General features: G+C 38.0%; 1 protein-coding gene across 5 annotated transcripts in view; it reads left to right on the top strand.

Moving 5' to 3' along the window:
- Window positions 1-14,193, top strand: part of LOC118424027 (leucine-rich repeat flightless-interacting protein 2-like) — a 42,392-nt gene that overhangs the window by 3,313 nt on the left and 24,886 nt on the right. For 2 of the 5 annotated variants that reach the window (XM_035832454.1, XM_035832453.1), the window contains exons 1-2: window positions 12,348-12,497; window positions 12,787-12,873. In XM_035832454.1, coding sequence (XP_035688347.1) covers window positions 12,369-12,497; window positions 12,787-12,873 — 216 coding nt within the window. In that variant the 5' untranslated portion in view covers window positions 12,348-12,368. Of the gene's footprint in view, window positions 1-12,345; window positions 12,498-12,786; window positions 12,874-14,193 lie in introns of those variants that run through there. The other 3 variants (XM_035832450.1, XM_035832452.1, XM_035832451.1) reach the window with 2 other exon arrangements.

The following is a 14,193-nucleotide window of genomic DNA, read 5'->3' as shown; positions in this document are numbered from 1 at the left end:
TATTGATCTTTCGTATAACTGAAAAGAAATGAAATGTGTGTCTACCTCTTGAAAAAAAATTGCCACTGTTTCTAGTACTTAGGCAAGAGGGAAAGATATATCCAGTACAGACAATATGCTTATTAGGCTTGTATACTACTAGTAGTATACCTAAGAATCTTAATATGTTACATACAACATAAAGGAAAAGGGAAGCTTCATGACCCCAACAACATTTGGCCCAGCTGCCTTGCTTTAGTAAAAAAAAAATTAGAAAGTTTTTGATTTGGATCCTTAAAAATTCGGCATTTTCTTTGTTGAACATGACAACCTTAGAATGTTTTAAAATCTTTCTAGTTATCCTTATCAGTCAACCAACAAACCCTGGTAAAACATAACCTTCATGGCTGAATTCTATTACCAGACCAGCATGCAAACCATAGCAGGAGTCCTACCAGAGTGGTGACATACAGTTGTACCAGGTGGCAGTGACCCGGCCTGACCCGGTCAGAGGTCAAGTGCATCACATCTGCCTTCTGTTCTCCTCATGTACATAATTACCAAGTATGTTGGAGAAGGTCAGGTGTTAGAGGGGGATCCTGTGGGCTTTAATCAGTGGGCATGATCTGACCAGCCATAGTTTAAGTGGATGAGGGCTAAGGTTACAACTGGCCCCCTCCTGACACAACCAGCTTAATGGATAGATACCCCCCTGTGCTGAACATTACACATTATCATAGCTTATATAAGATAAGATTGGCTACCTTTTTGATCATTTCTCGCCTTTAGAAGTATTGCAGATATTTGTGGTTTTAGATTTATATTGAAATGAAAATATAACATGAATCCATAATTGTGATCATAACTGTACCTGTTTGGCTTCCATCTGAATCTGACATGTATAACTGATGTAAGCATCCTCTGGTGTTATATACATTAGGTCAGCATTTATTGTTAAGTGGCAGCAGGTCATGCTATGTTAGAACTTAGGCCAGTGTTAATCTTTCAGTGTCATGATACATTCACCCCATTAAGCTTCTTATGCCTAGAAATCTCTATATGATGTGAGACGTTCTCAATATTGGGTGTGCAGTTTTACATAACCAGTTCTCCAGTCAGTGCACGTTTTGACCAACTTTGTCATCCATATTTTATCCAGTATTGGAACACCTCGTCATTGCGCCATCTCTGCTGTGCTTTTCGGACAAAAGGAGTTTAATGGAAGTCATATTTAGCTGTATGCTATTGCTTGTTGTTCTTTATGGTACCTTCAGATGCATTTGCCAAAATAAAAGTACAAATTACTAACTGCAAACCTTTTGGTATTCAAAATCATATCCAGTTGCATTAGTAACTGCTATTTGGTACATCATTACCTGCATGTCATCAATGAGCCTACAGTATACTGTTAAGACTGGAGAATACTGTAAAACCTCTGTATTGTAAACTGTTACTTTATACAAGAAGGCTGAAAAGCAAAAGATCATTTAGATCTACTAAAATAAATTTGAGACTTTGAGTAGTTGTTGGAAGAAAATGTCAGGCATCAGATCTTGGCCCAGTTCTGAGACTGGACCTAATTAGATCCACTATGTTTGTAAACATTCTCTCCAATGTTGGGTATGCCCCTGTTTGGTATGGGTACAGTTTTTCGGTATCACTATCAGTGACTGTCACAGTGCATGTGGACCAATTGTAGCAATGATTAAACATGAATGACAACATTCAAAGCCAAAGTCATTTTTGCAAGCACAATGAAACTGCTTTGAAATAAAGTCGCATCTTATTTTTCAGTTCAGAAAGCCCAGTATACACAAGCTACAAAAAGAACAGCAAAGAAGCACCTAAAAAGGATGTGCATCTGTATCTTCATCTGAATCTAAATTAATTATAGATACATAATATAGAAACGTTACTACCACAGAAATAATTTTGCTTTTTGAGCAAGTGTAAGAAAGCAAATTAAGCTACAGAGTGAAAAGATGAAAACACTGCTTTCCTCTACACTTGCCTAAAGTGAATCAGACACAGGATAAACCTTTTAGGACTTAAATGGGAATGTAAGTCCTTAAGAGGCTTTACCGGCGTATGTTGTAAATTAGATGAAGGATGTTGCCAACACTAAGGTTTGTCTGGAGTCCAGATTTATAGAGGTTTGTTTCAGGTACAGACTTGGCCTCCAACTGTAGATAGACTGAAACACATGTCCATTCTCCACCACTACAGATGGTGTTGATAACAATTACAATACCTGGCATAGCGTAGGTCACAGGTAGTATCCTTCTAGTAGGATGCTAAGAAAGTGTTGAATATTACTGGACATCAACTAAAAATATAGAAACTATATTAAGAAATATTGATAAATGTTAGATCAGTGACATTTACCTGGGATCATAAGAAGTTGGTGACTTCATCATTTTTAGCCATTTTCAACCAATCATTCTGACACTGAGTGACAGTCTATTTTTAGTGATGCTAAAGAAGATCAGAGTGATGGGTGTCACTCGAAATATCCGGAAGCATGTAGTAATCCCATATCTTATCCATTTGTAGAGATTGAATTGTCTTGGATATTAAGGGAATGACTGGAAATGATTGGTATGATATCAAAAATTGTTTAGGCAACTTTTCATGCAGTTCAACATTTTCTACATTTTGTTTTATTTGTTGCATGGGGAGGGAGATGGCTGAAATATGCTGTATTTGCTCTCAAGCAAATGTCGGCCTTTCTAGTTTTATTTGTCTTTCTACATTTAGAACCAGGAAAGCTTGTATATTCACATACATCTACAGTTCCGCTATCTGTACGCTATCATAAATTCTAACCAACATTTCTGACGTTACCAAAACTTGTGCATGAGGAACGCTTTGTATTCTGGTTAATATTCATGTCATGTGTCCCATGTAGAGGTATTGTTGTAACCTTGAACTGATGAATAGTCTGACAAACGTTTTGTCCTTAACCGGAAAAATCAATATCTGCCACCTCCTACTTTCTATAGAAGACATAAATTCTCATGAAACAGGGCATATTTCACGTTGTATATATCAGAATAAATGTATTTAGCAATGGAATAAAAAGTAACAAGAATATAGTATGAATGCTGCCAGAATCCATTAGATTGGCTCAATGAGGGATTGTTCATTTCACAAAATGGTGTTTTGAATGCAGTGTACAGTGGGCAATCGCACATTTATTGCATTTGGCTGTGAGTTACAAGGCTAGATTGCGTGCAGGAATGCTGTTATTGCATTACTGTGGATGTGATTTGCGGCGTGTGGCAGGGCAATGTCAAAGTACCCGCACCACAGTTTTCATTAGAGGGAGTACTGAGCCTTGATTTCCATTTATTTGCAGACCTGTGGATATACCCTTAGGCCATGTATTGGTCAATAAATGGAAGGGGTATGATATAGATTATATCCTGATTCACATGTGTGTAAACATTAGCGCTCATAATTGTATTGTTGTGCTGACTACTACTGTACTACTAGTAATGTACTATACCATCAGTGCCTTAAATCTGCCTGTTGTTTCTAATATCACATTTTATAATACTAGATTTCTTGTCTGCACATTTATTATAGAATTCTGTACTTTCAAGTTGGAAATGCATCACTTTTTGCACACCATACTTAAAGATTGAAATTCCAAATTCTCCGTTTTCTGACAAGGAAATAATGTAAAGTAGGCGACCCCTGTAGTTTCTACATGAAAGTAGTGGAAGTTATTACTAAACCATTATATTTTTGTGGATCGCCATATTACTATTGCCTTATTCTAACATGTCACTAGTTATTTGCACAGGTAATGACCAATTTATCCATTATAAGGCTGGCTAAACTAATAAGATATTTAGGGTAATAACATTGTAATGATGCCGAGGTCCATTAAAGTATTATTTACAGAGACAGCTAATTGTCATGTAAACTAACTCTAACAGGCATATAAGGTTTCCTATTGACAAATGGCTTCAAGATCAACAAAGAACAAAATGGTGGGTGGGGCAGAGTTTCACAAATGTGAATATAGACCACAAAGGTTGGATTTGGCCATCTTCGATTACATTTTTCTAGAATCAGAATTTCGCGGAGTTCTATTGCAAAGCCTGGGTTTTGTCTGTTAATAGTGCACGTGGGCAGACAGCATTCTTACCGAATGTCAAATGTATTTTGTACCTAATGTGAGCTAGTACAGTGGCATATCTGTTTCTGTCATTTACGTAATTTGCAACACGATCCATGCTATTTCCTTCCTGTACTTGCCTGTTGCGTCATGGGTTCACCCGTTTTATTTTTGTCAGGAAACGCAGAATGAGCGAATGATTACAGATGCTGCAACAACTTGGTGGTCCCTAGGAGAAATTTGATTCTTGAAGTCTTGTTTATGTTTAGGCCTAAAGCGACCCTTTTCAACACCTTTGTGAGAATGTGGGCCGTAACAAATACCACTCAATGGAACGCTTGGTTTTAAGGATGCCGGTTTCCCTGTACTGAAGGAGCTCTTTATCAAAAGTCTTTACAATCGACAAAGCTGTTCTGAGGACCACTTGATTTGATGAAAGTTAAAGAAAGGGAAAAACAAGTAGTATTTACATTTGACACTTAATGTTACCACATCCCTAAGCAGATCTTTACTTATGTGAAAGTAATAAAGAAGGTAGAAAAATGTATTTTTGCTGTATAAAATGGATAGCAATGAAAAGTGTCTATAACATACGTTAAGATTGCCTTGCACAAACCTGTGCATTTTACTTGGTCATCTTTCTGCCAGGGAAGCATCAGTAAGATCTGTGTACATTGCCCAGAAGACCATACAAGAAAATCCAATTGTCATGGCTGAAAATCTATATGCTTGTTAGACTACTGTCTCCGGGAAGATTCACCTGCCATGATCTTGTAGTTGTACTAATTTAATTTCCAACACTTCTATAATAGAGTCTAGCAGGCAGCCTGAGTATCGCTTTTAAACATATTTGAAAATGTTTATACAAATACTGTAAATGTCATTTGACAGTTGTTGTCTTTCCAAAGATTTCAAACATTTGACAGTTAAGAGTGGAATTTCAAGAAGGTGTCTGTGTGGTTGAGGATCTGAAAACCTTGGCAGCAGACCACTAAAACTATGCCACAATGTAACCTTGGGTTTCTCCTGAGTTCCAGTCAACCTTATCTGTGTGCTCTGTGAATCCAATTAGAACAGAATGGCACTGTGGAATCTGCTTACTGTAAATTCATTTAATTTTATACCAGTAGTTAAGAAGGTTTTGCTGTGTTTTAAATTTGTCATTGAATGATTGATTGAAACAATTTTTAGTACAGTATGGAGTTATACAAAGGAGCATATTTTTGGCATCACAAATTTGCACTGGAGGGATCATCGCGAAAATCATGAAAATATGAAATACCACGAAAGTTTCAAGATTTACATTTTATCTTCAGTTTCCAGTTTTTGTTCAATTTTTCTGCAAGACCGTCATGGATGGTGCCATGGGTAATCTCCAAGCAGATATATAGTTTCACCTCATTTTTGTAACCTATGCCTTGTCACTTATCATTTTGTAACATACTATAGCAAAGTACCATTTTATGCATTTTGTTAAAAAACATCAACACCAAATTGAAAACTATGTAAAGTTTATAAAGCCTCCCATGAATGCTGAACGAATATAGATACATTGTACCTATCTGCTTGGAGTTTAGCCAAGTATAGAGAGACAATGCTCATGTGGCCCTGCAGGCTAGCTGGTGTGGCCCCTCCTGTATACCTGACATACCTGAGTAGTGCTGTCTGTTCAGGAGACTTAGTCACCTGGTATGTGGGGAGGGATTCTAGCAGGATAACACCTAGTCTGACTATACCATACCTATAGCAGCCTTTTCTGCTTGTATTGAGGCTCTAGGCCAAACACCATGTACCATTATGCCAAGTGATGCCACTGGTCAGGCCTATAGGATACCCAGTCAGAGCCTGACAGTGGGAGATTGTGTATCATAGGTTACTACCCTGGGTGTGACCACCCCTGCACACCTGCCTGTTGTCTGTAATCTCAACCATGTGTCTGGTCAGGATAATATCTATGTATTATCTGTGATGAAAGGAGATGATACTGTTGATGTAGCTGCTTGTTATACCGACTGAAGCCTGTGATTTTGTAGGAAGAATGTTATACTACGTAAAAACACTCAGGTTTGAATATACCAGTATCTAACAACTCTTCCGTATCTATAGACTATACTGTACATGTTCTAGCAATTCTAATGATATACATGTATGTTTTTACAAATGATGGTGTAAAAACATTTCGTAAAACCATACTCAGTACAACTGGTTTTGCTTCCTTTCCATGATAACCATGTTTTAATCTCCAAAACCCACACTAATGACAAGGTAGGTTGGTTGTCTTTTAAGTAGATTTTAGACAGCAAATATTTGATTTTCTGGTAGACAGAGCATTAGGAATGAATAGGGTTTGAAACAAACAAAGCTTTTACTGACAAAAACTTCCATTATCCATGATGATTTGTGCAATTTTGCTTTTACTAGTCAATATGGATTATAAATGGCAGGTTATTGAAAGATACCAATTTGGTCATTTTAGCACAGGGATATGCATCAAAAGAGGAACTTTCACGGTGAAGAGAAAATCTGACTCCCAGCTATTTACAAAACATACAAGGGTCCCTTCCTCTTCCTCTCAGGGTCGTGACCTATGACCTCTCATAAGGTCCACCCTGCTAAGTGTTAGGTGTAACATTTGTGAGTGAAAAGCCTTATGTCAATAAAACAAGTTCTAACCCTGTAGCCATATGTCATCACCATATGGACGGACCCTATAGTGTCAATCAGTGGTCTCACCAGAATGTTTTTCATAGCACAGCAAAGCTATGTGTTACACGGTGGAGGTGTGATCATTGTAAGGGGTCTGGGGGAATCCTCTACTTGAAAATTTTTAAATCTGCTTTAACCCCTGAAACACTATTTCCTGCATTTTGAGGGCCAAATATAGGGAAATATAGCCAACTTTATCTTACCTTTGTTAGAAAACTCCCATTTGTTAGTTGAAACACAGTAAAGGGGACCAAATCACAGCATAGGGGATCCAAATCACAGCATAGGGGATCCAAATCACAGCATAGGGGATCCAAATCACAGCATAGGGGATCCAAATCACAGCATAGGGGATCCAAATCACAGCATAGAGGTCCCCCACGCTGAAAAAGCCTGGCAAGAACACAATGGTATTCATGTCTTGAGGATGGATAGAAGTCATTCTTCACTGGAAGCCTTTGTCTTAAATATGTAATAATTTTTATGAAGGGATGTTGAATCAGATCTTGAATAGTAGTGAGTGTCAAGATATTTTTTAGCCCCTCTTGTTTTGATGGGTGAAGGTACTGTGTTATGAAAATTGAGCCAGACCACTTGAAAATTGGATAACAAATAAAACATTCCCTGTGCAATATGTGTTTCCAGCAAATGAGAAAACTTCCTTGTATTTCTCTTCAACCTACCTAGCCTTTTATATTGGCATGAATATAGGTTGCAAGAAAATGATATGTATTTAGTGCACTATTATGCAGTTTCTGATTAGTTGTAAGATTGTACATGGACAGATGCTTTGAAGACTGAAGTCATACTAATTAGGTCAACTACCTTAGTGGAATTAGCTGTTTGAATGGGTGATTTGTTCTTCAGGGAAAGTCCAGTGGCAATGTAAACAGTACTAAATAACCTGAGGTATTCTCTTTCATGTACTGAAGGTATTATATAGGCCTTGGCATAGTGTTAATGATACAGCAAAACATAATGTAAGCCATCCGTCTTAATTTTCTTTGCACAGAACATCTTTTTGCAGCTGTTCTTAAGGCAGAAAGGGGCAAACACATAAGACTTTTATTGGTAGTTTTATTTTTCCATCATCTAACAGATTAGGATTTGCTGTTGTCTTTGACAGTCGCAGTTTAGTACCAGGACAAAATGTCAAGTTCGAAGGTTACTAGTTTATTGAAATTCAACACCCCATGATAAAAATAGAAGGCAGGTCAAAAGGAGGAGACAAATAGTCAGCATTTTTATGGCAGGGGTGATTTTTCATTCATGAGGGTTAGGCTATAAATAGAATGCTTGGTCAGCCCTTATGAATGGATGGATACAGTTCTTGTCCAGTCAGCAGTTTGTTTGATGACATGGAATTGTACATTTATCTTCTGTCTTTTTATGAATATGAAACCGTTTGTTGTCAACTGGTCTAATTACTGAAAAGGCAGATGTAAACTACAGCGCCTCCTTTCAGCCAGGGGCAGCATTACAGTAGACCTTTACATCAATGTGCGGCACACATGAAATAGTGACCATTGGCAAATGAATACACTACAGCATACTTTCAGTTCATTTCCTTTGAAGCTTCAGATTTGTGAAAAAAATATGATTGACAATAAAATATAGGTCACAGGACACACATTATCATAAACATCCATAATTTCAAGTAGAGGAAACAAATTTTCAAAGTGTCAAGTTGTTCATGTATTTGTCCAATACTTTCAGTTCCAATTTTGAAAACTACCAAATTAATACGGCTGATTATTTGAACTGCTCTAACCCAAATCTGCCAGTCATCCATTGATACACACACTCAAAGTAAAAATGATTACTTTTCGTTGATGACAGATGGCTTTATAGTGATTTGTCATCTTTCAAAATCTACTCTGTACTGTAGGTCAAATCTTGAACCCTGAACCATTCAGAAAAAGATTTTGTGTGTAAAACAGCTTGCCCTGCCTATACAAGTTCAGAGGTCACCTATCTGCATTATGTACATGACATCATAGATGGCTACTGGGACTCATCTGCACCAAGCTGTCCACTCAGATGTACAACCTTCCATATTGGCAAGGTTGTCAGATATAGATTATCTTTCCCTGGTGTGAAAGCACTTATTGTACTGTCTGATAAATCATTGGACAGTAAAATGCAGATTTGAAAAATAGTGATAAGTCATTTTCCGATAATTGTTATCAAGAGGCAAAGTCCCTTTTGCTGATAAAATATTAACATGCATACATTGTATCTCAATGTTTGCACACTGGCATATTTATATGGCTGGAAAATAATGGAGGAAGTACAAATTAAGGGTAAATTTTCATTCTATATTTTCTGTCAAATTTTAGTTGGTAATTTTTCTGTAAGAGTTATATTCAAACTTTAAAAAATTGTATTCAGAACAAAAGGATGGAAGAATGATGTGTCTTTTGTCAATTGAAAGGAAAAAAGTTTGTGTTCCACTTTATCTGCAATTTAATGAAATCAGTCGCAGACATGGAATTATTCATAGTGCCCATTGTGCGTAAGTTGGCGGGGAGGGCCATTTTCCCAAATGGTCCACATCTGTCCTGGCGTTTAGTTTCCAACCAACATGGCTGCCTATTGTGGTGCACTTGTCCGCTCCTCTGGCAAAGACTGGAAGGTATTGGTTCATTTTTTCTCAAGTGTACGAGTCTTATCCAAGTATAACAGCTATGGAAACATTATCAATCTTTCTAAAAGGGATTCACTGTTCAAGTATCAGTAGCATTGTAGTTTTGTCTATGCCCTTGTACAGGTTCTATTCATGAATACAAAACAATGAGAAAGAGATGTACTGCATTGTTTTTTGGTAATTGATTTCATTGTTGTCAGCCTTCTATGCAATGAAATTTTTGTCTATGGAATCTTGATGACTATTTTGGAAAGGTTAACAATTATTAAGATGGTATTGGTAAAATAAAGAAGCCTGGAAGAAAATTCATCTTATTCTGGGTTGCAAATGTTTGGGCATTGTTTTGGATGCAAATTTGGGCTTGAAATATTAGTACTAGCGGTAAGGCTTAATTTTGCCCCTTTGTCATGTTGAAAAGAAACACAAAACTTGACAAAGAACTGGTTATTTTTGCTTGCAATGCATCAAACTGACAATAGGGGGTGCTGTTAGCCCTGCTCTTGGGGATTGATTTCAGGTGTAATACTGAAACCCGCCACAAGGGGGAGCACAGCAATATCCAGGTCTATAGACATGCCTGACAAGTTCACATTTCTGGACCATGACTCACTTGAGATGTCTAGATCCAGTTTTGTCTAGGATTTGTGCCAACAGCATTCATCCAGAAAGATCCTACTTTAAGTACTTAGAACCAGACCACCAGTAGTTTGTCCGTAACCGAGAGATAAAATTGAGGAAGAGACCCGATGTGAGTCTTGTGACCCTTTAACAACTTGGGCAGTTAGTATGTTTAGAAAACAAGACAAGCGTGTGATTTATTCTTTCAACCATACTGCCCTTGTATTTAGTATCTTATTCACAGCCAAAATTGCCAACTTCCCACGCTTATCGAGGTTGAAAAAAAGAACCTTTTTGTCTCACTGTTTGAAGTAAAACACGTGGATATCAGTGTAATGGTTGTCAAGGTTTAGCTTCCTTGGTTGTGTCATAATTTTTGTCGAACTGCAATAAGTTCTTATCATTCAGCAGTGGACTGAACATAAATTTCTAACTTTTCTCTTGTGGGTGACTTTAATTATGATGCTATATAAACTTGCAAAAACAAACATTTTACACTACTCTGTGGTCATTTGAACAGGAACACTGGTGCTGATTTGCATCAAAGATGGAATAAAAGAAAAGAAAACACAGCATAAATAGAGATTATACAGACATGCCATTTCTCACCTATGTTGTAATTGACCAATAGATTATTCTTATGTAAATTCCTTTGTGTTTGTTTTGGCACATTGCTGTAAAATATGATACAGACAAACAACAAAATACACAAAAATCCTGTCATTGAATGACAATCATAAACGCTTTATCAAGTGTCTCTTGAACTTCAGTGTTGAAATGTCTGATAATGACTTAAAGATTCCCTAATGAGGTTTAGATCTTTACATATACTATGATGTAGATTCAGAGATAAACTCATTGTTGACTTTTCTCACTCTTGATATGTCTTGATTAAATTGATAGATAAGATGTAACTTGAGATATCTTCCCCTGTCCCTTACTGAAGTGAGCATTAAACAGCTGCGTTTCTTTTCATACCAGAAAAGGATTAACGTGTAAAATGTCGGTCAATTAGTGTGTGCTACTTTCTGGGGGGAAGTGTTGAAAACGTAAGGCCAGTGTTTTTGTCAGCGTCTTGTACTGGGCTCAGATCCTGTCTGTTTTCCAGTAGCCATAACAAATGGAGAAAATTCTGGTACAACTTGTAACAAGGAAAGCCTAGGTAAACCTCACTGTATTCTCTTGGTTGTCAACCAGGCCATGTTTTAAAAAAAGTGACTCTTTCTACATAGTTGTATATAATTTATAACAATACTCATGACAATACTCACAGCTGATGACAAGTATGATTTATACATTGCTCATAAGATAAGACTTATACTCATATTACTGGTACTGTAATTAAAAGAAACTCTTCTTGCATCACTTTTCACATATACTGCCTTGAACAAGGCAAAGGTCAAAAGTATTTCTGGCCCATTTGTAACCTATAAGAGTTCTCTGGCTTTGTGCCAAGTTAGAAGTGTAATAGAACACTGGAAATACAGTTTCAGGTAGGCATGCCATCATCTGGTTCAGCCTAAATCATCTATAAACATCCTTCTAAAACATTTTGTCATCAGGAAATTGTGAAAACCTAGTCAGGAAATTTGCCACTCTTACCTTACGTTTCCTATCATGGTTTCCTTTTGAAAGACTTCCATCTTATCTAGATCCTCATTCTCTGTTCTGGTTGTCAGCAAATATACTCAGCTCTTCAAAATAGCCTGGTCAATCCTCAGTTTATAAAAAAAAGTGGTGGAGAAGAAAGAAGATCTGTGGAAAGCCACTCACCAGTGTCTGGGAATCCTGAACTGCGGCTACCCCCTTGGCCACAACTAGGGAAATGCGTGAATCTCTTGATACTGAGGAATTTCCCCACTCCAATTTCCTGGGCCGTCTGTGGCCATTCCCTGGGTGGGGGCTGAGGGGAAGGGGTGTTTATCTCACGTTGCCGTCCACAGGATAAAAGGATGGCGCTTGTAAATGGGGCTTTATTGGCACCCCCCTGTTGGAGTAGTCAACAACCCCTGTTTGTCAACTACAGGAGGGTAAATAGGCAGCTCTGGGAATTCACATTCTTTATTGTGCATCTGGAATGCTCCAATTTTTAGGGGTCTTTAGTATTGTTTATTAGCAAATTATCGGGATGTACGACACAACAATAAGTCATACATTTGATTAGGTAAATACACATACGAAAAAGTACAATGCTTTACCTAATACACATTAAATTTTTGTCGAAAAAAGATGATTCCGAATACACATTTCTTGTGATCACCCCTTGAAGATGAGTGGTACGTTCCGGGGGCAATGATCCAGCAGGCTGGATCTAAAACTGAAGTGGTCACAAATCAAGTGGTCAGGATGCACTATAGCCTGAACCAGTGCAAGTACCTGGCCTTCAGCTCTTTTGTATGGACTGTGGAAGTCTATAGCAAGGTAAACATGTGGTTATAATCATCTTTATGGCTCATCTTCAACTTGAAGTTCAAGTCTTTCTTAGTACTCAAGGTCTATGGGGAGGGGGGTCAATGTATCATGAGTTATCAGTATGTTGTGAGACTAGATGCGAGATGATATGATAAGAAAGCCTACATGTGAGGGGGAGGGGGGTGTCACATACAAAATATTATAGGTATTGAGTCAAGATTTGACTAGTTGTTTTTTGCTGTATGTTCTTTTGGCGGCAGCACTTTTTGACTAATGTGCTTTCTTGTTTCCTTCGCAGGCAGAGCAGCGGTTGGCGGCGAAACGAGCAGCACGTGCCGAGGCGAGAGCGCTACGCATGCAGGAACTGGAGAGACAACAAAGAGAGGTAAACCGCTGCTTTGTACCCTTAAAATTATTCCTACATTTGTTGTTGCTGAGCAAAAGGAAATCTTTTTGTTTGGTCACAGGAGGGGTGACTTGTCACCTAACATGTTTGCCTGACATGTGGTGTATGTACATGGTGTACAGTGGCCAGAGAGGCCAAGGCTGAAGGGTTCATCCTGACCACAAGATTCCTCTCTTCCAGAAACACTGACAGGATGAGGTGCTGTATTTATGTTTCTCTTCCAGTTGTAAGTTATCTCCCAGAACGGAAGTCGTGAAGAGAGCGTACCGGTACGGAGAGTGATTGTCGTCATTGCATGCTGCTTTCACAACAACAGGTCAAGAGATTGCTACTCTGCAATTTGTCCAATATGGCCGATCTTGACTACCATGTGGGCCTGAAGCCCTTCACAAATGAAAACCATACTGTTGTATCTTTCCCAGTGCAGTTCCTGACCCTTCCTTATTAGCAGGTAGTAATCTTGTCAGCTTGGATCTCTTGATGGATGGCGAAGGTATGATAAGGGATACATAATCGGTATTCAGTTTCTTTTGTTGAATTATTGGCTAAGATTCAAAGGAGAGAAATATCAAAGTCCTTTGAACTGCGTAGAATGGCACATCAAGGTATGCAGGGTCAATCCAAAGTTGTTACAGTGTCTTTTAGTTTCTATTAGTCATTCAATGCCCCATGGGTGAAATAAGCCATATGGAAACAAAGAAGAGATAATATGACATTATGTAGGCTTTATAATAAATCAGTAGTACAGACTTCTCAGAAAAGAGGATTCAGAATCAGAGTAGGGCTTTTGTGAAGATGATTGTTATAGGTTCTTAACCAAACTGTCATTGTACTTTAATCTTATCTGGTATACTTATAGCCCTATGTTTTGTCCTTTCTTATGTAAAGTAATTATCATGCACAGCTGGTATCCTAACCATTCCAATAATACCGGTAGCTTCTCATATTGTCTCTTCAGGGCAAAACATTGGTAAGAAGATGTTGTTGACATGCATATGTCTTTCACCCCCTCCCCATAAGCAAAAAGTCTATGCTCTCTTCGGTATACATGTATATGCTTTTTGACTGTCGGTAAAGCCTCTGGAATTTTCATCCCCCATTTTATTATTAGTTCCCAGAATCTTGTAAGCTAGTAATTAGCCAAGCAGAGCATTCCTCTGTTCAATTTATGATGCAGAAATCTCAGTTTTACTGGGCCTGTGGCAAAGAGTCCACATGGTTCATGTTATGCATGAGGAACTGGGACATCTCTGGAAGGGTTTTATACCAAGAGAGTTACCTCAGACCCTGTGTTATCCC

This window comes from Branchiostoma floridae, chromosome 10 (genome assembly GCF_000003815.2).
Source record: "Branchiostoma floridae strain S238N-H82 chromosome 10, Bfl_VNyyK, whole genome shotgun sequence".
In the NCBI taxonomy this organism is placed as follows: Eukaryota; Metazoa; Chordata; class Leptocardii; order Amphioxiformes; family Branchiostomatidae; genus Branchiostoma; species Branchiostoma floridae.
The sequence above is the reverse complement of the archived record's forward strand: the minus strand, read 5'-3'. Positions and strand labels throughout refer to the sequence as shown.